This window comes from Hyposmocoma kahamanoa, unplaced genomic scaffold (genome assembly GCF_003589595.1).
Source record: "Hyposmocoma kahamanoa isolate Upper Pololo Valley unplaced genomic scaffold, ASM358959v1 94, whole genome shotgun sequence".
Classification (NCBI taxonomy): domain Eukaryota; kingdom Metazoa; phylum Arthropoda; class Insecta; order Lepidoptera; family Cosmopterigidae; genus Hyposmocoma; species Hyposmocoma kahamanoa.
Window position 1 is genome coordinate 1,918,460 of NW_020654878.1, and position 23,373 is coordinate 1,941,832.

The following is a 23,373-nucleotide window of genomic DNA, read 5'->3' on the forward strand; positions in this document are numbered from 1 at the left end:
TTAGAAAGGGCGAAAGCGCTATTTTTTCATTCCAACAAAACACCGACGCACCGCTGTTATTCTGTTATGGTCCGTCATAAATTGGAATACCACAATCGAAATATTTTAATATTTTTAATTTAATCATAATTTTAATTTAATATTTTTGATATGCATATTATTATTATATTTAGGTACAAAAAAGAAAAGGGGTAATTTAGGGTATCGAAGTATTTCTAAAAGATCATATTCCCTATTTGCAAACCATATATTATTACACATGCATGTAAAAATTTTACGAGGTTGAAGTCGCGGGCAACAGCTAGTATAATACAAAAATAATGATTATAATTTTTTGAATATTAATTTTTATAAAAAACAAATGCATAAGTTTTATATTTTTCTTATTTTGATTTTGTTTTAAGATAAATAAAATTTTTACTAAAATAAAAAAAACGTTTTTTTAACTTATTTTTAAATTATAATTTTATTAATAATTATAAAAAATAATTATATATGTAAATGACGGAGTTTCTTTCTTCCGTTGGATGAGGTTACCAAAACAAGCCAAGTAAAACTCCAAACGGTTCAGAAGATTTTTATTTCCACCTTGTATGTCGCCAATACAATTTCACCCTATATGCGGAAGGTCCGGGCAGTTGTTCCCAAGAAGGGACTCACTCCTGGAAACCGTTCCGCGAGATGAGGTTTATTCACCCTATATGAGCGTACGAAATATCAGAAGATCCGGGTAGCAGTTCCCAAGAAGGGACTCTACTCCTGGTGCCTTACTGAGCTCTCTGTATTCTCAGATTTCTTTTCACATTAACAAAATTGTGTTTGAGTAACACCGCGATTTAGAAATAACGCCAAATGGGTCAATGCCATCTAGCGGATTGTTAGAGAACTAAAAGTGAACAATCTGGCTTAAGACCATCTATTACATAAAGTAGGTTTATTACATATATAGAAATATAAGATATTCAAGAACTTACAGCGCTTTGCAGCAATCCCCAGCCCAAACTCTTCATCGTATCTGGAGTCAACGCAGAAATATTCCGCTTGAATATCTTGAGATCGACTGCAGCCCGTGCCGTGAACTCTGTATACATCAGCATGATAGTGTTTTTCGCATTTTGTAATTCTTCAAGAAGTTCTGGTGTATAGCGTTTTTCTACTTCAGGTCCTTCTGTTTCTGTATCCACGTCCACCCATGTTTCAATTCGCTGAAATAAAAAAAAATGGTACACATTTTCACTTCTCGTGAGACCCTACAATACGAAAACAACAAAATCTCAACTTTTAAGAGTACGTTGTGATATTCAGTGCCAGATTTCCCTGTAGTTCAGCGGACACGGGCACAGGGCTTTAGGGGGCTTAATCGGGCTTCTGCTTTCCAACATCTTTTTTTTTTTATAATACCAAGTGAGGGACGAACTAGTCGTGCGCCAGGTGGTAAGCGACAGGCCTATCCATAACCTTTGCAATGCCATTCTGAGCTTTAACTGTAAATTTGTAAACGTAGTCAATTGAATTTATAATTTTCAATTTTTTTTTATTTTAGTCAATAAAATTTTTAATTTTCAATTTTTTTTATTTTATTTTTTTATTCAGTATTAATTATCTAAATTTGTAATATAAAATGTAAGTAATATGATAATAATACAATTTGAAATATGAAATATGGATTGTATTTTTGTGATGTAAAATATTTTTTTTTTATTTTATTTATTTTTAGTTACGCGCATATTTACTGCTTGGCGGCCGAAGTAGGTAAGATGCTTACCTACTTCGGCTTCGGCTTCGGCTTATACTTCCCTGGACGAACTCTTTTACAAGGAGCTCTACTGCTAATCTAAATCATCATTTATAATACCTACATCATTTATAATTGTGTAGTTAACAGACCAGAATTTGTTTATCATAGAGTTTCAAATTATCAATATGAGAGTTTTGGCGACAGTGGTTCTAATTAATAACCGGGGCTTAAGACACTTCATTGTTCTATTCTTCTTCCATGACTGCACCTTATTGCATATAAATAAAGCGATAATAAAGTACGCCGAAGCTCACGAACATAGACTTCATCATCACGTGAACATAGAGGCTATACAGCTATTAGACAATACATATACATTGCGTAGACTACAAAGAACTAAACCTTTTAAGTTAGTGTAGTTAATTATATTGAATAAAATAAACATTAGTGCCAGTGCTAACTAGACTATGAACACACAAACCAAGTGTCTTCCCCTTAACTAGTATCAAAAGATATTTTATCGATGGACAATTTCTTTATTGTAAATAAATTTTTATTGAATTAATATTCAATTATTTTTTGTGAAATTACTCCACTAGTTTGTTATAATTATTAATACAAAGATCGAACACTCAGAAAAAATTCCTTCGATCCGGTCGGATTCGCGACGACGTCTTCTTGCATACCAGACGCTATACCAACTAAGCAACGGAACGAACCAACGGACCTCACGAATTTTACTATGTGCTTGCGTCGTGTGTTTGTACTTGGTCTTTCAACGACTTTTTAGTCGTAGCGCCATCTATGAGAAATCTATGAGAGATTTATCACCCAGTTAGTACCTTTACAGCTACCAGTCCTGGCGAGAGATGTCGATATTCACTGTATTAATTAAATTTTTATTGAATTGATATTCAATTATTTTTTGTGAAATTACTCCACTAGTTTGTTATAATTATTAATACAAAGATCGAACACTCAGAAAAAACACTCAGAAAAAATTATTTCTTTATTATAAGTTACTTTTGTTTTAGGAAATTATGTTAAATTAAAATTGCTTATTAGTCTTGTAAAATGGCTAGATTGTAATTAGTTATAAGGTTTCGTTTTGCTTTTTAACAAATAAAAATTTACTAGGAGCGGAAACGTCGTTGGGCTTTCCGCAGGGTAAGCGAAACGCGAAACGTCTTTTTCGCTCTTATTACATGGTCATACAAAAAAAAAATGATTGCACCTGTGCGTTCCATAGGCTAGCGCCAACCTGGTGACATTTTCACATTACTGAATTTGTTACTCTTGAACTACTAAAGTTAAAACACAGTAGGAAAAGAAATTTTATGCGTATTGATGTCGTAGTAGGTCCATTATTGTGATTTATTCATTCCAAAGGTGCGATACAGTTGAATTTTCAATTTAAAATATAATAATAATCTCAGTACAGAGTACTAAAAAAACCGGCTTTCAAAGTCATTCATCCCCTAGTTCGCAACCCTTACAAGTAGAATATGTTCTTCAAATTTATATGGACCACTTCTAAGGTACCCTCTTTCCAATAAAAAAGAAAAGAATTACCACTATCTATAATACGAATTCGAATTGAGAACCTCCTCCTTTTTTTCAAGTCGGTTAAAAGAATAATTACCATCCTATGTGCTAGACATCTATTTCAATGTTCAAAATAATCTTTATTCCATAGGTAACTAAATTACATTTCGAAATCGTCAAATTGAGAGAGTTATTAAGAAACTTTGGGGTTACCCTTTGTGCGAGCAATTTCTAATTTACATAATCTAAAAAAGTAACCGGTTTAATTGAGACATGCTTTCAATTTCGTCTCTTTATTTTTATTTATTTATTTATTTTTTTAATAACGCACACACTCAACATAGCCCCGCACTAGGGAAACCCTGTGTGTCGCGGGTGCCATGGACACATACATAGACAACCACAAATTACACCCAAACTCACGAGAGAAATAAATGTAGGCCATACAAATATTTCTCCCGGCCCGGGAATCGAACCCGGGGACCTCTGCGTGGCAGTCCGGTATGTTAACCGTTCGGCCACGGAGGCAGTTGCTAACCCATTCATGTTCAGGCCTAAATCCGTAAGTTTGGTATAATTGTAACACCACAACACATATTAATAACTAAATATAGGTTACCTGTAATATTTATTACGAACTAGACGAGAAGAACTCAAAATAACCGATTTGCAAGGTTAGAAGCGAGCGAAACTAACGAAAACCGGTAATTATAAAAACCGCTTAAAATTACAACTATATTGTCGTAGTAACTGGTTTAACCTGCCACCTCTCGAATCGTGGTTTTGAGTTCGGGCTCGCTCCTCTGTATTTCTCGGGATTTATTTAATTTGAAAACGCTCTGCATGTCAAAGAAGGTTCACAACACTCGGAAAACATGTAAAGTCCCCAACCCGCATTGGGCCAGCTTGGCGGACTACGACCCAAACTCTCGCTTGAGAGCAGATCCGTCACCAGTAGTGGGACATATAAATGGGTTGATGATGATAAATTAACCCTGAAATCGGTCTAGTAATGTAACCGGTTTCCGAACTATTTTAATTTTAAACACATAATTCATTCTGACTTATAGACGTCAAGAGTAAATTTTTTTTATTAGATACCAAGTAACAGGACGTACAAGTCTCGCTCCTGTTGATACACGCCTGTACATAACAGTTGCAGTGCCATTTAGAGCTTTAAATCGCAAAGATCTGAACGGCACTCCCACTGCGCCCGTCACCCTGAGACATAAGTTGACAAGTCACCAGCATCCTCACCCTTCAAAACCGGAACGCAGTAATGCTCACAGTGGCAGAAATAGGTGAGGTTATATCCATTGCCATAAGCGATGATGGCAATTTGCAATGTCCTATGGGATATTTTCCCTTACGACAAAATGTCCCTTTTCACAAAATGTCTTATGACATTACAAATTTCCACCGTCGGTATAAAGGTAATAACTGCCTCTGTGGCCGTACGGTTACCATGCCGGACTGCCACGCAGAGCTCCCTGGTTGGATCGATTCAGGTCCGTGCCAGGAGAAATATTTGTATAATCGTCAATGTGTGTGTCCATGGCACCCTCGATACGGAGTTTCCTTAGTGCGGGGCTATGTTGAGTATGTGCGCTATTATTATAATTATCATAATTTTGTAAAGTATCGACTTTTAAAATGTCGTAAGTGACATTTTGACGTAAATGACATATTGTCGTAACGTGTCAAGTTTCTACCGCCGAATATGTTACAAAAACGCAACATATTTAGTAATTTAAAGTAACAGATCTTAAAACTAACCGCAGGTAACCTTAATTTAAAATCTAGACTATGAAAGAATACTAATTGAAGCATGAACTGGGCCTTGTAATACTAAGGTCGTCCATAAACTAAAATTATTACGTCTCACGTCACAAAGGAAGCGATAAACTGTATATATAACTCTTCCTTTATGTTTTTACACTAAAAATGTAGTAAAACACCATCGTGTATGACGCTTGAACGATTTTCCACCGGTGTAAATGTATTTTTTTTGCAAGGTATATAAGCTTGGAATTTCAAGGTTCGCTTTATATTTGGACGATTGCAGTCATTGACTTAAGATTATATACAAAAGTCGACATTATAGCTTTCTCACAGCTGATATAGAACCGTTATGAAACATTGGTTGTTTGAAAACGCAAATATAAGCGAATTAATAACTGAAAAACAATGCTAGGAATGCATTGCGCGTTACATCAAATACTGAGTTAGTGACCCCTTTGTTGCTGGCATGATACAAAGTATCTTTCCACTTCACTAGCTCGGAAAGGTTTCTTTCTCTTAAATCTGCGCGTAAAAGCGTTTTTTGCACGCTAGAGTGGGAAAGGTGTGATGAAAAATAAAAACAATGACACATTTTCGTACACTATTTATGTAATATAATTTCGTTGATATATTTTATTCTTATTATTGTTAACATTAAATTGACAACGATAAATAAAACTGATTTGTTATAGTTCTACTGTTTTTCTTTCATCTACCATTCTCCTCGCTATAGTGAGGTAAAAAATTGTGTGTTCCGCTCGGAAGTTAAGTTGCGTCTCGTGTCTTGAAACTCTCGCTCAGGATTCCATTTTTGAAAAATTACGTGTTTTAGACCATCCCTATGTTATCATGTGATTGTATTTTAACCCTAAGTAACCAATGAAAAAAGCTCTGTGTCTCTTTCTCAATACTTTTTTTTCTGAACAAATCTCATAAGTCATAAGTTATAAAAGGAACTACTCTTGAGAAGCAACGCCCCAGTATTAGGGAAACCCTATATCACAGGTGCCATGGACACACACAGACAACCACAAATTACACCCAAACTCACGAGAGAAATAAATATAGGCCATACAAATATTTCTTCCAACCCGGAAATCGAACCAGGGACCTCTACATAGCAGTGGCATGGTAACCGTTCGGTCACGGAGGCAATTCCAGATTTAAATAAATCGCTCTAAACAGTGATAACTGTGCGCAAAACGCGGGAGTCGTCCTAAGTCCTCGGAGAGGACGACGAATTATTCCAAGTCATGGAACAGAAAGGTGTTGTTTATGAGCATCGAGTATATAACCAGAAATAGAGACGAAATAAGGGCCATCCATCCCTGGCAACTCATGAAGTAAATGGGCCTTACATCACTTTTAAATATAACAATCGTTTGCGCTGAAATCACAAATTAGAAAACTGAAATAGTACAGCGCCAGCCTGCCAGCCAGCAATGACCTGTGTGACGTCTCCGTATGTTCCAAAAATATTCTGTATTTGATATAATAAAGATAATATCCCTAACAATGGGAGGCTGTTCCATTCGGTGTTGTGGGAAAAACAGCAAAACATCTAATAACAAAACAAACGGAATCACATTTCATCGGTAATTAAATATTAAATTATGTAATTTTTCAATTTTCGTCCATTATGCATTATGCAAAGCTCAAATTAAACTGGTCGATTTCGAATTTCGGGTTGGCCAATCGGAGCGCAGTTGTCACCGTAATGAATTTGGCAGAATAATTTTCAAACAAATTAAATGACATTTCGTCTCGATTTCTGGTCATATACTCGATGTTTATGTGGTGATATAGTCCTTCGAGGTTGTTAATATTTTAGAAACAGCCCAGTATACAGAAGCATAATTTAATTGAAGTAAAGACATAGTTGAGCAAATAAATGAATTAAGTCTTACACGCACACTTGTTGCTCCGTTATAATCTTAGAGTACACAACACGAGTGACGCTGTTCATATATTGTTTCTTAAACAAAACTTTCTGCCTTTGTTTGAGGAGCGAGACGGTATATATATTACAAACCAACAGCTTGCTCTCAAATTCAATATCATCGCTTCAGACTGAAAACCTCGCATACGAGTGTTCACATAGTTCGTTTTTACTGATTTTTTTTGAACAAAAACTTATAAACTTGCTCAAGCACATTATTAGCCTTTTAACCGCCACTGACAAAAACTAGTTTCGTTCCCTGGAATTTTCACCTATATTCATTGACTTACAAATAAATGGACGACGGGTCTAATACAAAAACCACGAAAAATATGTCCCAAGTCAACCTATTCGAAATTTAAATTGTAATGTCATCGCAGTATCGCGCCGTAGTCGAACAAATGAAGACTAAAGCGGAGTTTGGCGCTCTGTATACGATTTTAGCGCCTTACAAGTGCGGACACTTTTTAGCGCGGACTCGACGTCCATATAATTGTAAGTCAATGCCTATATTACTTCAATGCTCCTAACTTAAAGAAGAACATAACTGAAGGAAGAAGAAAACAAAATGCGATTTAAGGCGTCATTGGCATATCATCCAAGTTAATGTAAGTAAATGTAACGTTTTAAAACGTCCATGGCGGTCATAGGGTTTAAAGTAATATAGTATCTGAAAGAGGTATAATTTAACTAATTAACATGCTAACTACGAACATTATTGCGTTTACTACATTTTGCACCACATTATCTTGGTCCTGAAAAATTGCATAGAAATCACATGCAGTGCTTCTGTTTTCTCATTGTCCCTCACCAAACTTCGTGTTTCGGTTGATGTCAGTTGCCCTTCTTTGGCTTTGGTACAGACTGGACGCTTTCAGTCGTCTTGGAAGTATGTAGAGTTGCTATTAAATTTTTACTTTTATATAATTTACAGCGTGTACTTGTATTTCTTACAAGAAGCCTGTTCGAGCAGCGCCGAAAGTGATTATTCCATTTATGGCAAACATACTAACATACAAACATACGGACTGAATTGAAATGATTAATAACGGAAAAAATATTCATTTTTAGCATTGACTTACAATTATATGGACGTCGGGTCCGCGCTAAAAAGTGTCCGCACTTGTAAGGCGCTAAAATCGTATACAGAGCGCGACACTCCGCTTTAGTCTTCATTTGTTCTACGGACAGCGCGATACTGCGATGACATAACAATTTAAATTTCGAATAGGTTGACTTGGGACATTTTTTTCGTGGTTTTTGTATTAGACCCGTCGTCCATTTATTTGTAAGTCAATGATTTTTAGTTATGCAAAAGAGGCACATTTTGTTTACTTTGTATTTTTCTTAACTTGCTTATTGACATGGAGAAAATGTTATTAAAAATAGGGAAATAGTTTTACAGCTCTATATAGTTCACTCGGAAATCTAAACAAAACAACAATAAAGCACGTTGCTCAAAATTCAATTTATTGTAGATTTTTAATCTAATAATTAATGGGCTTGGAAATTAATATAAATTCGTGTGTATTCGGAAATCCGACGATTGCCGAAGGACATTGAGACAATAGAAGAATACGAGAATACGAGGTTCAGATTCACGCTAAGAGGACGATATAGAGTTGTGTCACTATGGTCTCCCTACCACCTAAACAAAATTCGACAACACTACCTTTCATTTTACAATACACAGATAAAACACACATTATGTTCTTTACACTGCGTTCATATCATGTAACAAAGTGCGCATATAAAAAAATAGACTCCAATTGATTTGCCAGAGACGGGGACATTATCGACATTCTGTATCGATGATTATAATATTATAATAGAAATATTGGACAGATTATAATAAAATATTGAAAATTTCATATTTGATGTAAATTCAATAGCTATGCGCTTGAGTTGGGAGCCTGGAAGCCTCTTGAAGATCTCTTGATCAAAATGTAAATTCCAATCTCCTACATTCATTGTTATTTTAATAAATAAGGAATTTTTGTAATCAATATTTGTAACAAAAATTTGTGGAGATAAATAAACTTATTATTATTATAAAAATATAGAACGAACTACAATACATAACTACACTAATTTTGAGGTCGCAGACGGAGGTATCATTCACTCTATGTGTAACTTACTTGCTTACTTACTAGCTTACTTGACTTAGGAGGTAATCCTCCTTGAGACTTAAGTAAGCACATTCTGCCTGTTCTGATTTCTGATAATGACATTTTGATATTATCATTACCATACAATTTTCGTAGCAATAACGTATAATATTCATATGTATTTCATAAGAACGGTTCAAAATTTTACATAATCATCGTTCGACAAACGTCTTTATCTCCTTTACATAACCTACTTTATTCAGTGCACATATCATTTTCCAGGTATAATAATAGAACATGAATTTATCTCAAGTAAACTAAGTGTTTATTTAATCGCTCATGCGATGCGCTACCCCCACCTACACGGCGCTTAAAGGATAAGATAAACCTACCGCAAAATGGCGGCTATCTGGTTTCGCAAATTAGAAAAGCATTCAGTTTAAATACAAGTTTTTATAAATAATAATTATTATTCTGCATTGCTAAATAAATACCCTCCGTACTACCAACAAAAACATCTCAAATAAAATGCAGTAATACACCGCAAATCCTGCACTTAAAAAGCACTAATGAAATTTTTGGTGTACCTACTTGGATAAATATGATAATATTCCGTTTGAGTGGTTCTAACGTTTACCATGAAATTACTCCTTAAAGTATAGTTTACAAACATTTATATTCAGGATAAACTTAAAAAACGCTACTTACGGTATGTTTTCAGTAAATAAACACCGAAATCAGCAGCCCAAACAAAAACACACACGATTGTCGTGACGTATTTTTGAAGTTGTTAATTTTTTTTAAATAACAGACCCAGGCATTAAAAACTTTATGGTTTGCTAGAGTAGTTACCGAAATAGCAATTAATATTAGCTCTTTTACCTGTTATAACTTCGATATCCGATAAATCGGTATAAAATCATCACCGGCACCTCTAGGTGTGGTATGCGTCTACGGCTGCATGTATCGCGTGAGCGGTTAAGACATTGTTGTATGTTATTTTAGTGCAGCACATAAAGAAAATAAAGCAGGTAGGCGTCACGATTTACAAATTACGACCTGGTCTCAAACTAAAGAATTCAGAAGCAGGGCAATGGATGTCACCCGAAACATCCGGATCATTTATAGGGTCAGAAGAGGAACACCGGGAGAAGAGGAACTTGGAACTTAAAGAGTCAATACAGCCTCAAATGACTTTGATCGATTCTCCATAACAGTGAAAATGTTGAATCAACCATTTAGAAAAAAATATACGGTAAAATGAAGGACATACACCGATTACAATATGGTGTGAAAACATGATTCATAAAAATTTTTATAAAAGAATTTTTTTAATTTTTTTTTATTTTAATTTATTGGTTCACCAACAACACTAAAACTACAGCTAGAGAAATACATAACATTGTTTAAAGGCTGAGTGCAACAGTTAATTACTGGTAAACACCTCATGCCATAACTGAAAACTCGTAATTAAGTACCTATATCAAGATTAAAGAATAATAAATAAATAATGTCTAACCATTTAACAGTAAAAACGAAACAAACGAAAACAGAAACAAAAAACACATGACCACTTGCTTAGTGAGATTTGGTGTATATCACAATGATGACTGATTTCATTGAGTAGATTGGACAGTCTGGGTACAGGTGAGTTTGTACCTAAGACGGTGCGCCGCAACGGAGGACGAAGAGGTGTAATGGGGTGACGAGGTAATCTCGGTGGGATACGGTAATTGAAAAGAGAAAGCAATTGAGGGCAATTTATGTGGTTACGCAAAATTTTAAAGAGAAATACAAAATCAAAGAATTTTCTCCGGTCGTCCAAAAAAAAAGCACACAAAGCTTACTTCGAAATTTTACAAGAGAACCGTTGTATTCAGCAGGTATTTTACATATACCAATGATTTTTTTTATATCAACTGAACTAAACAGAACACGTATACGATATACATTTTACAAAAGGCTTTTACTTCGAATGAAAGCGAAATTCGAACAGTGGTAGTACCGATTCTTAATTAGTGAAGTAAAAATGACTAAATCGGTACACAAGTACGCATTGAACCTCGATCTTACTTGATGCAAAGTGACAATCAAGTCGACGATGGAGTATACGTACACCTATAACGTCTATTCACTCTCACCTTGAAAAGGCCCAAGTCACAGCGTGTTAAGTCCCAGTCTAGATGGAACCAAAATTACGAGTAGATACATTGAGGTAATAGGCTACGGTGCTTAATAGTTAATGTTCTTAGATTTTGAAAACGCAAAAGGAACAGTAAAACTTTATGCCAGCTAAAATTTGCTGTTTCATTCTATATAATCTGAAGAAGTACTGTAGAATTAGCACTTAAAAGCACCTGTAAGACCTAGATCAATTTTATGACCAGCTCAGGCGTCGCAAGACAATAATTATCACAAAGCGAAAAGACACACTGTTCGTACAAGACATTCAAATACAATAAAGCACTCAATCGCTTCTCGGTCTAGGCTAAACCGAATTGCATCGGCAATGGGCGATAAATAAGACTATAAACTTCGCTGTTTCAATACTAGGAACATAATAGTAAAATCTGAAGTCATTGTCAAATGGATCAGGAAATTTTGTACCTGTGTCAACTATTACGTAAGTCTTTAAGTACAAAATTGTAGTTAATTTCATTCTGGACTTTAAGTCTACTAATTTTAAATCATCTTATCGCATCGCTACACTTGCTATTTATAGGTGGTTGTATCGATGCAAACGCGCGACTGCGTCAATACAAACGCGCGATTGCATCGATACAAATGCGCGATTACATCGATGCAATTACCTGTAAATCCCAAGTGTAGCGATGCAAGCGCGCGATTGCATCCCTGCTTAAAATCTTGTGTGTAACCGCGTGTTAGTTACTAAGTGAGTACTAGCTAGCTATTCAACCGCCATTGCAATTTTTTGGTACATATACAGCTTTTTAAGAGCGAGGCTACTAACTATTTATCATGAAGAAAATACATTTTATTTGTTTAAGCGAGATAAATTTTATCGAGATTAAGATAGGCCGACGTTAGAGAGGGGGATGCTTCGATGGTTTGGTCATGTAGAAATAATGAATGTTGGTAGATTGACGGCACAAATTTATAAAGAATAATTAATCCACATTCAGTGGATGGAAGCGTGGGGAGAGGTAGACATCGGCGTTCATATCTGGATTCTCCAGAGAAGAATGAGCAAGAAACTCTAGGGCTTGCTCTTTGTAAATATATTTAATTAATAATTTTGTATATCAACCGGAATCTTATCATAGAAGCGTATATATTGCCCCTTAAATGATTTTTTGACTTTGTGAAGACGACTATCAAGAACAGCTAGTTTATTTTTATTCCTCGTATTAATGTTATGTCTGTCACTATTTTTAATTAAAAAATTAATATTTTTCTTATCATAAATAACTTTTTCATAAATGTACTGTGACATTAGTGTAAGAATGTTAATCTCTTTAAAATTATGTCTCAAAGACTATCTGGGGCCCAGATTGTAAATTGCCCTAGCCGTTCGTTTCTGCAGGACAAATATTCTATTAACATTGACGGCAGTACACCAAAGCAAAATGTTGTATGTCATTAACCTGTGAAAGCAGCGGAAGTAAATAAATCTAGCTGTTTCGATGTCTGAAAGTTTTCGTATTTTTTATTTTGTATCAGTCTGTCTACATTGGATAATGTAAATTTTACACAATTTGTTTTTTTCTCATTAAAGAGCATTATTAATTGCAAACTAATTTACTACTTTAGATATAGTATTGTTCACGTCGTCGTAGGAACTTTGGTGCCTTTTAACTTTAAATAGAAAGGAAGTATCATCAGCAAACAATACTTAGGGCCGTATTCTAGAACTCTACTCAATGCTCAAGTCAGGATTTGAGTATGGTTTAAAGCACTCGAAATCATACTCAGGTCCCTGCCATTAGGGATGTATTTCCAGTACTTGTGTTTCCAGTGCAATCCTGACTTGAGCATTGAGTAGAGTTCTAGAATACGACCCTTAGAAACATAGATCTGGGAACGTCCTTATAAAGGCACGGCTAAACGTACCAAGAGTAAAATAGGGCATGTAAGAAGGCAAAACGGGAGTTGAGGAGGCGCAGAACAACAAATGCAGTAGAAGTGTTTAGTGGGCGTGTCATGTGTCCCAACAGTACATGGAGTTCCCCATACTTGAGCCATTTTCGCTGGTTATCTATCAGAAGTCCGAAATTACATTTTCCAGAAATAACTTTCGCTCGAACTTTCATAACCTCGAAAGTAATTTTGAGAGGAAAATATTTTTTCTTTTAAACCTAACTTAACCTAAGCTTTTATTAAGGTAAGCTTTTATTACCGTGAGGAAAATGCGTTACGCATTCTCCGCCGCTGGGAGACGGCGGGGATATATGGGACTGGGGACTACGTCAGTCGTCAAGAGCATACCCACTAAAAACCTCACGATGTACCTGCGCGCACCTGGCGCCGGAGCCTCGGGGTCCATTTCAGATGCTACCGCGACTCTGGTGGTGCCGGTCCGCCTTTGGGCGGACCCCTACACCATCCCCCCCTTAATCATTGGGGGCGACTTGCACGGAGATGCCCCGGAACATTTGGGGCATCTACCGGCGGCGGAGGCCTGTGCAATGCAGGGGCAGGGTCTCCCAACCCCGCACCCTGCTGGCCTCCGCTGATGGGACGCAGGCGGTCGGCGAAGAGCCGTCGCGTGCGTCCTCTCCGCCGACGCCGAATGGGGTCCGAGAGGGCGCTGTCTTCTCGGACCCGTTCGGCCGTCTCCTTCTGCGACATCACGTCCTCGCAGAAGGAGACCAACGCCTGTCATGACCTCTCGCTTCCCAGCATGGCTCTAACTATGCCGGGCAGTGAGAGGTCTCGCCCCACCACCTCTACAAGATCCCGGCGCTGCTGGCTCCAGGTCGGGTACACTCCAAGGTGTGCCTCGCCGAGTCTGTAGCAGCGCTGCACTAGTGACACTCCGGGGTCGCCTCCCTCCGTGCGATCTTGTGCAGGTAGTCACCGAAACAGCTGTGTCCGGTGAGTACCTGAACAAGACGGTAGGTGAGGGAACCGTGTCTCCTCTTCCTCCAATCGGCCAGTACAGGGAGCAGTGCCTGGACGGTGCGCTCCCCGTATCTGGCCGATCGAAGTGCCTCCTCCCACCCCTGGACCTGGACCTGGACGGCGGTCTTGGCGGCACGCCGAACCCCCACTAGCTCCTAAAGTGGGGGCGCTCTCCACGTGCCCTGGCTTCCGCACGGCACCTGTAGGTCTGCTCGAGGACAGACGCCTCGAGCTCCCAGGGTGCGGATCCAGCCAGGGCGCATGCCACCGCTCCGGAAACCGTCCGGTACGCCCGTATCGCCCTCACCGCCATTAGCATCTGCGGTCTGCGCAGAAGCGGTCGCAGTCTGGTGGTGAGGGCCTCCGCCCAGATGGGCGCCCCGTAGAGTGCCATGCTCTGTATGACGCCGGTGGAAGTGCTCTTTGAAGTTCTACCGGCTGTCCAGGATGAGCCCAAGATACTTTATATGAGGGCTCACCCCGACCCTCCTTCCTCCTACCTCCACCCAGGAAACTTAACCTAACCTGCCCGAAGCTAATCGCGAACCGCTTTCGCTTTGTAAACTTTGATACCAGTAGAGCTCCTTGTGAAAGAGTTCGTCCAGGGAAGTACTGCCACCTTACCTCTTTCTGCCGCCAAGCAGTAATGTCAGCATTACTACGTTCCGGTTTTGAAGGGTGCTTAGGCACATGGAACTTTTCAACTTACGTCTCAGGGTGATGGGCGCAGAGTCAGTGCACCTCAGATATTTGCAATTGAAAGCTCTGAGTGCCACACGACTGGCGCACGCCTTGTTCGTCCCATCATAAAAATAAAACACCATAGTCGTGTCAATTACCTAGCGTATAACCTCGAACAACGTGGAAAAACATTTTGCTACTTTGAAATGAAAAAATGATTGTCGCAACTGTAATTATTCATGGTGCTATTTCTTATGTCAAGCCATATTTTATTTTACTTTAATATAAATTTTCCATTTTCTGATCATCGTAATATATTTTTTGTTATAAGAAACGAAAACCTCAGGGCGCAGTAATATGGTCGACTTTTTTTGGGGAACTTTTAGCTATTACCGCTAGATAGCAGCACACTGAATCAAATTTCAATTATAAAATTAAAACATTCTAACTTACAATCATAGATAATCAACGATATACCAAATTCGTAAAATTTCAATTTTGTTCCATCTTTAAATAAGAAACTATGACCAATCATAATCAAGATTTCAAATGTTTAACTTTGTGTAAGTGTGAGTTTTGGCGCAACGGTTCTTATCTAGGCTTAATTCCATTGTTATTTTCTGTTTTTTATTTGTAAGTGTGCAAAAGCAATATTGGTATTATTATATTAACAGACAACTTCAATTTATTCTTCGGTATCACTGTAGTCATGAAAATGCACTTGACTACAAAACTATAAACAGACAAGGTCCTGAATACTAATGGATCTTAAATGACTTAAATACAAATGGAGCACACAATAAATGCATTGGTAATAATGGGAGGACATTGAAAATACATCAATGACGTCACAATGCAATGCGCTCAACGATATTGACTTGACGACAAGGTTACTAGTGATGAGTAGAAATGTTTGTATTACGTGTGATGACATTCTAATCTATTTACCATTGACTTACAATTATATGGACGTCGGGTCCGCGCTAAAAAGTGTCCGAACTTATAGGGCGTTAAAATCGTATACAGAGCGTCATTCACGCTTTAGTCTTCGTTTGTTCGACTGACAGCAAAGCAAGCAAAATTAGACAGTACTGCGATGACATTACAATTTAAATTCAACGTTTTAGCTTTTTGATATTCCTTTACATGTCACTACGTTTAAATAGGTTGACTTGGGACATTTTTTTCGTGGTTTTTGTATTAGACCCGTCGTCCATTTATTTGTAAGTCAATGCTATTTACTATATATTGCTATTATAGACGTTGGAAATCGTGAACTAAGTTGTGACGACGTGACCACCGCACATCGTCATCCCACGTTTTTATCACCTTTTCACTGGTTCCTGGCCACTTGTTTTCAAATTTGAATCGTTTTTTAATTCCTTTGCCTCGTTATTCAAGTTTTGTTTCGTTCAGTCGTCACTCCCTGCTCAGTCGCGGTAGCGAGCATTTCAACTGTAAGTCTTTTCTCAACCTAAATCATGTGCTAATTTTTGATATTAATACCAATCTGTAATTCTGTATAACTCGGCCCTTTATGGGTAATTGTCTACTTTATATTCATCTACAAGCCATATCCGTGTGTAGGTAATTAAGTTACGGAGTGTTTTATAGTTTTGTACCTGTGTTTTTAACTTTTTATATATCTTTTCTTGTTAAAGCCTTTCCTTTCTTTTTGGACCGACGTATCTCACATTAGTAATTTACAAGCTTTTCAAAGTCGTCAACCCGTTGCATGTAACGTTCCATACTCTTCTTCTTGTCTTCTTCTTCTTATCATGCCGATGCTTCTTTTATTTGGGACTATATTGACCCTGAATAGTACGTTGCTGCCTTGACTGCCCTGTCTGTGGCCGCGTAGAGATCTTCCCTCGTTCAGGCTTTAGGACACAAGGGGCACAACACAGTAAGTGCTGCATGGACTGTGTTGGGACACCGCAGTCACATTTGCTTTGACTAGTATCCTCAAACTCCATTTATACATCGTGACTTTGTAGCATCCTACCTGAGTGCGAAGACTATTTAAAGAGTTTCCATATGGGCCACCGTAAATTGCCACCAGCCGTAAAGGTACGTCGCCGCCGAGCAGGATCGCCCCCCTCCCGATCACGCTCGGACCTCCTGGAGTATTTCCTTTCTCTCTTAGGGCTTTTTCATACACTCACCTAACCTAACTGAATGAAGGGCGCAACCAAGATTTAATCTTTATGAAAAATGAGGATCAAATAATATTTTTAACCGACTTCGAAAAAAAGGAGGAGGTTCTCAATCGCCTGTATTTTTTTTAAAGTATGTATGTTACGCGATAACTCCGGTATCTGTGCACCGATTTCATGATTCTTTTTTGTTGGAAAGAGAGTACCCCCATAATGGTCCCATTTAATTTTGAAGAAAATCACCCACCTCTAAGAGTAGCTGTTCACGCATAAAGATTCATTTTTATAAATAGCGCCTAAATTTTATAATAAGGAGCAATGATTTGGTTGGTATGGTTGATTTGCTATTCTCTAATTCAAGGCATTTTTCTCTCAATATATTTTGAGTAGTGAGAACCGATTTTTATTATCTCCTGTATCAAGTTCCGTATAGTGGCGAATTAGGGGATGAATCCGGGTTTGCGCACTTTCCGGTAACCGATTTCAAAAGAACTTGGCAAATACTTTTGAGGTCGGTTTATTTTAGTGCTCTGTACTGAGATTATTGACTATCAAATAGTAATTTAGTACGCTTAAACATAATGATAGTGTCACCTTGAATACAGTTTATTTATAATTTATCAACTATAGACGGAACAGTTAAGATATAATATCAAACATTAAAAAAAAATATTTATTTAAAAAAGTGCCCATTTAGAATAGGTCAATTATATCTTTGAAGATCAAATTACATCCCAATAACAATTAGGGTATGTGTTCGGTCCATGATCCCACAAAAATTATGAGCGTGTGGTACCAGATGATCCCCTTAAGGGAGAATGGTGGTAGTTTAAAACATATTTAGCTTAAAGCAGATGTAAAAGCGTTAAATGATAGAAAATTTATCTATTTGTATGTTGTCTTAGTAAAAACGTTTTATTTTCTGATCTTTCATTATTATATTTGAATATTCTTAAAACCCTACTTAAACACCGGGGTGTCCAAGATGATCCTAGGGGTATGAGCAAGATGATCCAGGGGATCACCTTGCCTCTATTAGGAAAATTTCTAGGTTTTGGTAGAAACAAATGAAAACAACAACTTTTAGACTTAACAAAGTCCTCACTTATGTAATCTAGGTATACGAAACAACAGTTATGAAACCTCGAGAACAAATAATCCTAATTAATTTATACCTTCCAGGTACCTAAGGGTGGGCTACATTGTTTTTTATGGCAAGTTGATATCCATCCTCATCTCCATATCTTTAATGTACTTTACGAACTCAATTTCCTGTTTAACACATCTGATGAAAACAGTTTTTGTTTTCACCTAAATATTTCATTGAACTGACACCCCTTTATTTTTAGCCCGTCTTTTTAATGACGTAACGCGTACCTACTGCGAACTATTTACTTGCCGATCTATGTGGCGTCCTACTTTTAACGCCTCTAGTTCTTTAGACTATAGTCTTTCGACCACCAACCACGAATGGTTTTTCTTTTACAATTACGCGGCCTGGTCTAAAACAAGAAAAAGCATTTATATTTGTTATTAATAGAGATCGATCATGTAAACGAAATCCAGTCTTCTGCTATTTTATTCGTATTGCAAGCTATTTAATGAAGAGTTTTCAGTACTCAGAAAAACATACAAATTAAAAATATCTAATATAATAATCTTTGTAATAATAATTATAACAAACTAGTGGAGAAATTTCACAAAAAAATTATTGAATATCAATTCAATAAAAATTTAATTAATACAGTGAATAGCGACATCTCTCGCCAGGACTGGTAGCTGTAAAGGTACTAACTGGGTGATAAATCTGTCATAGATTTCTCATAGATGGCCCTACGACTAAAAAGTCGTTGAAAGACCAAGTACAAAGACACGACGCAAGTACATAGAAGAATTCGTGAGGTCCGTTGGTTCGTTCCGTGGCTTAGTTGGTATAGCGTCTGGCACGGTATGCAAGAAGACGTCGGTTCGAATCCGACCGGATCGAAGGAATTTTTTCTGAGTGTTTTTTCTGAGTGTTCGATCTTTGTATTAATAATTATAAAAATAGTCAGTTAACAATATATACAGTACAAGATGATCCCCACGAATCATCTCGTACCTACACCGAAACCATAATCATCTTGCCCCAATTTACTTATTTTTATTTTTTGTTCGGCAAAGTAACCTGTATGCTGTCTACTGTTACCACGTCATTAAAGAAGTAAATAGAGCATTATACAAAGCCACCAACACTAAAATCTTAGCAATTGATTGCTTAGAATGGAAGTTGCCTGAGCTTTTGATCAACTTTACCTTAGATTAAACTCACACAATTTTTATTTTTTTCCACAAAAATGAACTCGTCACTCACATCGCCATTACGAATTGACTGATGAGAAGGAAAGAAGAAAATATTTTTTAATAATTAATTTTTAATAATTACCGAAGAAAATATCTAGATGACGTTTATAGTTTTGCTACAATTGAAAAGGATCATCTTACCCCTTTCCCCTTTATATTTATGTTAATAATTCATGACACTAAGTCGCGACACAGTCAAACTACCTCTTCCGTTACAAGAGAAGATATTTAAGATAAGATTAGAAAGTCATCAAACTAGAGCTAATATTTATTGTTTATTGATAGTTTAGCAGTTTGTACTTTGATATGTCAGTGGGGTCATTTTCAGATAAGTTTTTTGTACTCAATTTTGGTGACAATTTCTTTTTATTAAAATATTTATAGAATATCATCATGTAGTATTATTTAATATTCGAGTGTGGTAACCTGAAATAATCTTTAATATTTCACGATGATATATTCGAGTAATTAAATAATAAAAATTGTCACCAAAATTGAGTACAAAAACTCAAAGGAGAGGCGAAAAACCATACTTTTATTGATTTATTGGTTGTTCGCATTTGTTATTAGTACTTTTTACGATTTCTAGCTTTAGGTATACATTTAAGCTTTCTTTTTATGGGTATTGGTTAAAATATAGTCATATTTTTAACATGTTTTTTGATTTTTTTCGAGTTGCGTCCTTATTTATGAATGCCTTAACACGACTTATGTTAACAAACTTTAAGACATAATTCGTCTCATTCCCTTGCAAGGTAGACGTGCAAACTTTGGCAAGCCAAATTCGCTGCGATAGGTGCCTCAGAAGTAATTCAAGTGTTGATGGTGTTCAGGGAGTGCTGCCGCTTTTGAAAAAAATCTATCTACTAAACCATTGACTTACAATTATATGGACGTCGGGTCCGCGCTAAAAAGTGTCCGAAATTATAGGGCGTTAAAATCGTATACAGAGCGTCATTCACGCTTTAGTCTTCGTTTGTTCGACTGACAGCGAAGCAAGCAAAATTATACAGTACTGCGATGACATTACAATTTAAATTCAACATTTTATTTAGCTTTTTCATATTCCTTGACATGTCACTACGTTTAAATAGGTTGACTTGGGACATTTTTTTCGTGGTTTTTGTATTAGACCCGTCGTCCATTTATTTGTAAGTCAATGTACTAAACAGAACAAATATAAAATTGTTTTCATTGTGATTGTATATAAAATATGTGTTTTCTATTATTTTTTGTTGTTGTGGCGTTTAATTTTTTTTATCTAGCCTAAGGTGAGTCACAATATTTGGGAGTCTGCTAAAGTATTATTTTTAAAATTACCATACACAATATAACACTTCAGTGGCAGTGAAAGAAGTCGTTAAGCAATAATGTGACCATTATTTGTTTACTTTATAAATAAAGATTGTTATTATAGCGTTTCGATTTTAAAGGGTGCTGATGAAAATATAGGCTCATGGATCTTGTCACCTTTGTGTCTCAAGGTGACGGGCGCAGTGCTGCCGTTCTAAAACGTGGCCAAGCGACAAATGGTCAAATATCCGTTTTAAATAGAAAAGGATAAAACACAAAATGATTAATTAAATAGTTATTGCATTGATATTCAATTATTTTTTGTGAAATTACTCCACTAGTTTGTTATAAGTAATATATAAACAATTTAATTAATACAGTGAATAGCGACATCTCTCGCCAGGACTGGTAGCTGTAAAGGTACTAACTGGGTGATAAATCTGTAACAGATTTCTCATAGATGGCGCTACGACTAAAAAGTCGTTGAAAGACCAAGTACAAAGACACGACGCAAGCACATAGAAGAATTCGTGAGGTCCGTTGGTTCGTTCCGTGGCTTAGTTGGTATAGCGTCTGGCACGGTATGCAGGAAGACGTCGGTTCGTATCCGACCGGATCGTAGGAATTTTTTCTGAGTGTTCGATCTTTGTATTAATAATTACACAAAATGATATTTATAAAAACAGTTAAAATTAGTTAACGTGTTCGACTTAACTGAACTTACTCTAACGACGCATAGCTGAAATTTCATTCAACAATTTCAATGTTCTAAAACTGGGTTATGGTTTTCTGTGACATTTAAAAAAAATATATAGCGGACGGCAGAGTGGCAGTGTCCTTCAGATCTTTGCGACTTAAACCTCTGACCGGCAGTGCAACTGCTGGTATGGACAGACGTGTTGCTTACCATCAGGCGCTGACCAAATTCCGTAATAGTAAACGGTCTATCTCTTGCAGGTCAAATATTATCTTTAAATTTAAATGGGATCACTACTGAGGTATCCTCTTTCCAACAAAAGAGGAATTATCGAAATCGGTTCACAAAAGGGTTATTGCGTAACATACATACAAAAAAAAACATACAGTCTAATTAAGAACCTTTTCCTTTTTTCCAGTTGGTTAAAAAGTATTTATTTACAAAGAATCCTTACGAACGAGCTGTAGAATTTAATTAATATGAAAATTTCAAGAGTAATTTATTTACCTCAAGAGAGAAGAAAATATTTTTATTTATTATTTGAATTTGAGTTAGACCTTACATGTATAATAGATACAAAGTAATAAAAATGTGTAGACTTATGGAAATTTCCAACAAATTGTAAATACTGCAAATGCATGTCCGCTTTACGTAATATAAGTAAATAAGAGAGTGATGTCACCCGTACCTACCATGGTGACGAATGTCTAGGAATTTGATTTTATAGCGATAAATTAATGTAAACTCTATCTCATTATATCGCCACATAATTTCTTCTATATTTCAAAAACTGATGTTCATAAATATATATCATACTAACTACGCTATGTGATACCGCTATCGCAAATATGTGATGCATGATACAGATTAAGTTAAATTTTTTTCTAAGCCTTTTTTCAAAACCTCGGCCCTTTTTTCTTCTCATTACAGCCATGGTCGGTAATGAGAACAAAAAGGCCTAAGGGTTTTACTTGGGGCATTATAGTCAAGTTAGCCTGCATACAATCATACTATTCACGTGCAAGTGTGATAAAAAATTAATTACATAATAAATTATGCACATTTTGTCATTGAAAAATTCTTCATTACAATACCTTTTATTTATGAGCAATTCATTTAAATGTCTAAAGAAAATTTCGAATTTCTTAATTTCTTTTACGTAAATTCGGTTACCATGCCGGACTGCCACGCAGAGGTCCCGGCTTTCGATTCCCGTGCAGAAATATTTGTATGACCTACTTTTATTTCTGTCGTGAGTTTGGGTGTAATTTGTGGTTGTCTATGCATGTGTCCGTACTTTTACGTAATAAAATCGTAGAAGCTTATCAACGCTTCAAGCTTTATTATATACTGTTATAAAATACGGACTACGTGAATAGAAACTATTCTGGGCCCTATATACATAATTATTAGGTCGATAAAAAGTCCTTGAGGTATCAAAGTTTAAATGAAAAAAAGAAAATCTGATACAGTCTGAAAAAAGTGCTGCCCGAAATCAAGACGAAGACCGTCTTGGATTTTTGCAAAGACCTAGACCACCTAATTGTACTTGCTACAATAAAAAGAAAGTTTTTTTTAAAGTAACTTGCTCTTGACCACTACCTAACCCTGGAGCAAAGATAGGATCTACAATGGAACGAGCTTGTCCAGAAGATGCCAATTCAGTCGCACCTTAAAAATACTCGGGTTGTATGTCCTCTAGGCAAAGTGGCGAGAGTAGTATGGTCGTCAGAGTCGTTAAGGACTTCCCTTGGCCGACGGATCCTATGTACGCGATGAGGGTGTTCCTTGAAGGGGTCGTAGTAGGATGCAGCCACCACGAGGGCGTTGGGGTGGTGAGGAGCAGAGTCGAGTACTTCCTCTATGTCTGTTTTGTGAACTGGGCTATTGTGGGGAGCTGTAAATCTATGTGAAGGTCAGCGTTGAACCTATTTTGGAGAACCTGCAGGCGGTGGATTCGAATGCGACACTGGCGTACGTCATAATTGGGCGAGGCGGGCCTTATATTT

General features: G+C 36.8%; 1 protein-coding gene across 1 annotated transcript in view; it reads right to left on the bottom strand.

Moving 5' to 3' along the window:
• Positions 1-23,373, bottom strand: part of LOC113237866 — an 86,223-nt gene that overhangs the window by 58,582 nt on the left and 4,268 nt on the right. The window contains exon 2 of the mRNA XM_026474565.1: positions 975-1,205. Coding sequence (XP_026330350.1) covers positions 975-1,205 — 231 coding nt within the window. The remainder of the gene's footprint in view (positions 1-974; positions 1,206-23,373) is intronic.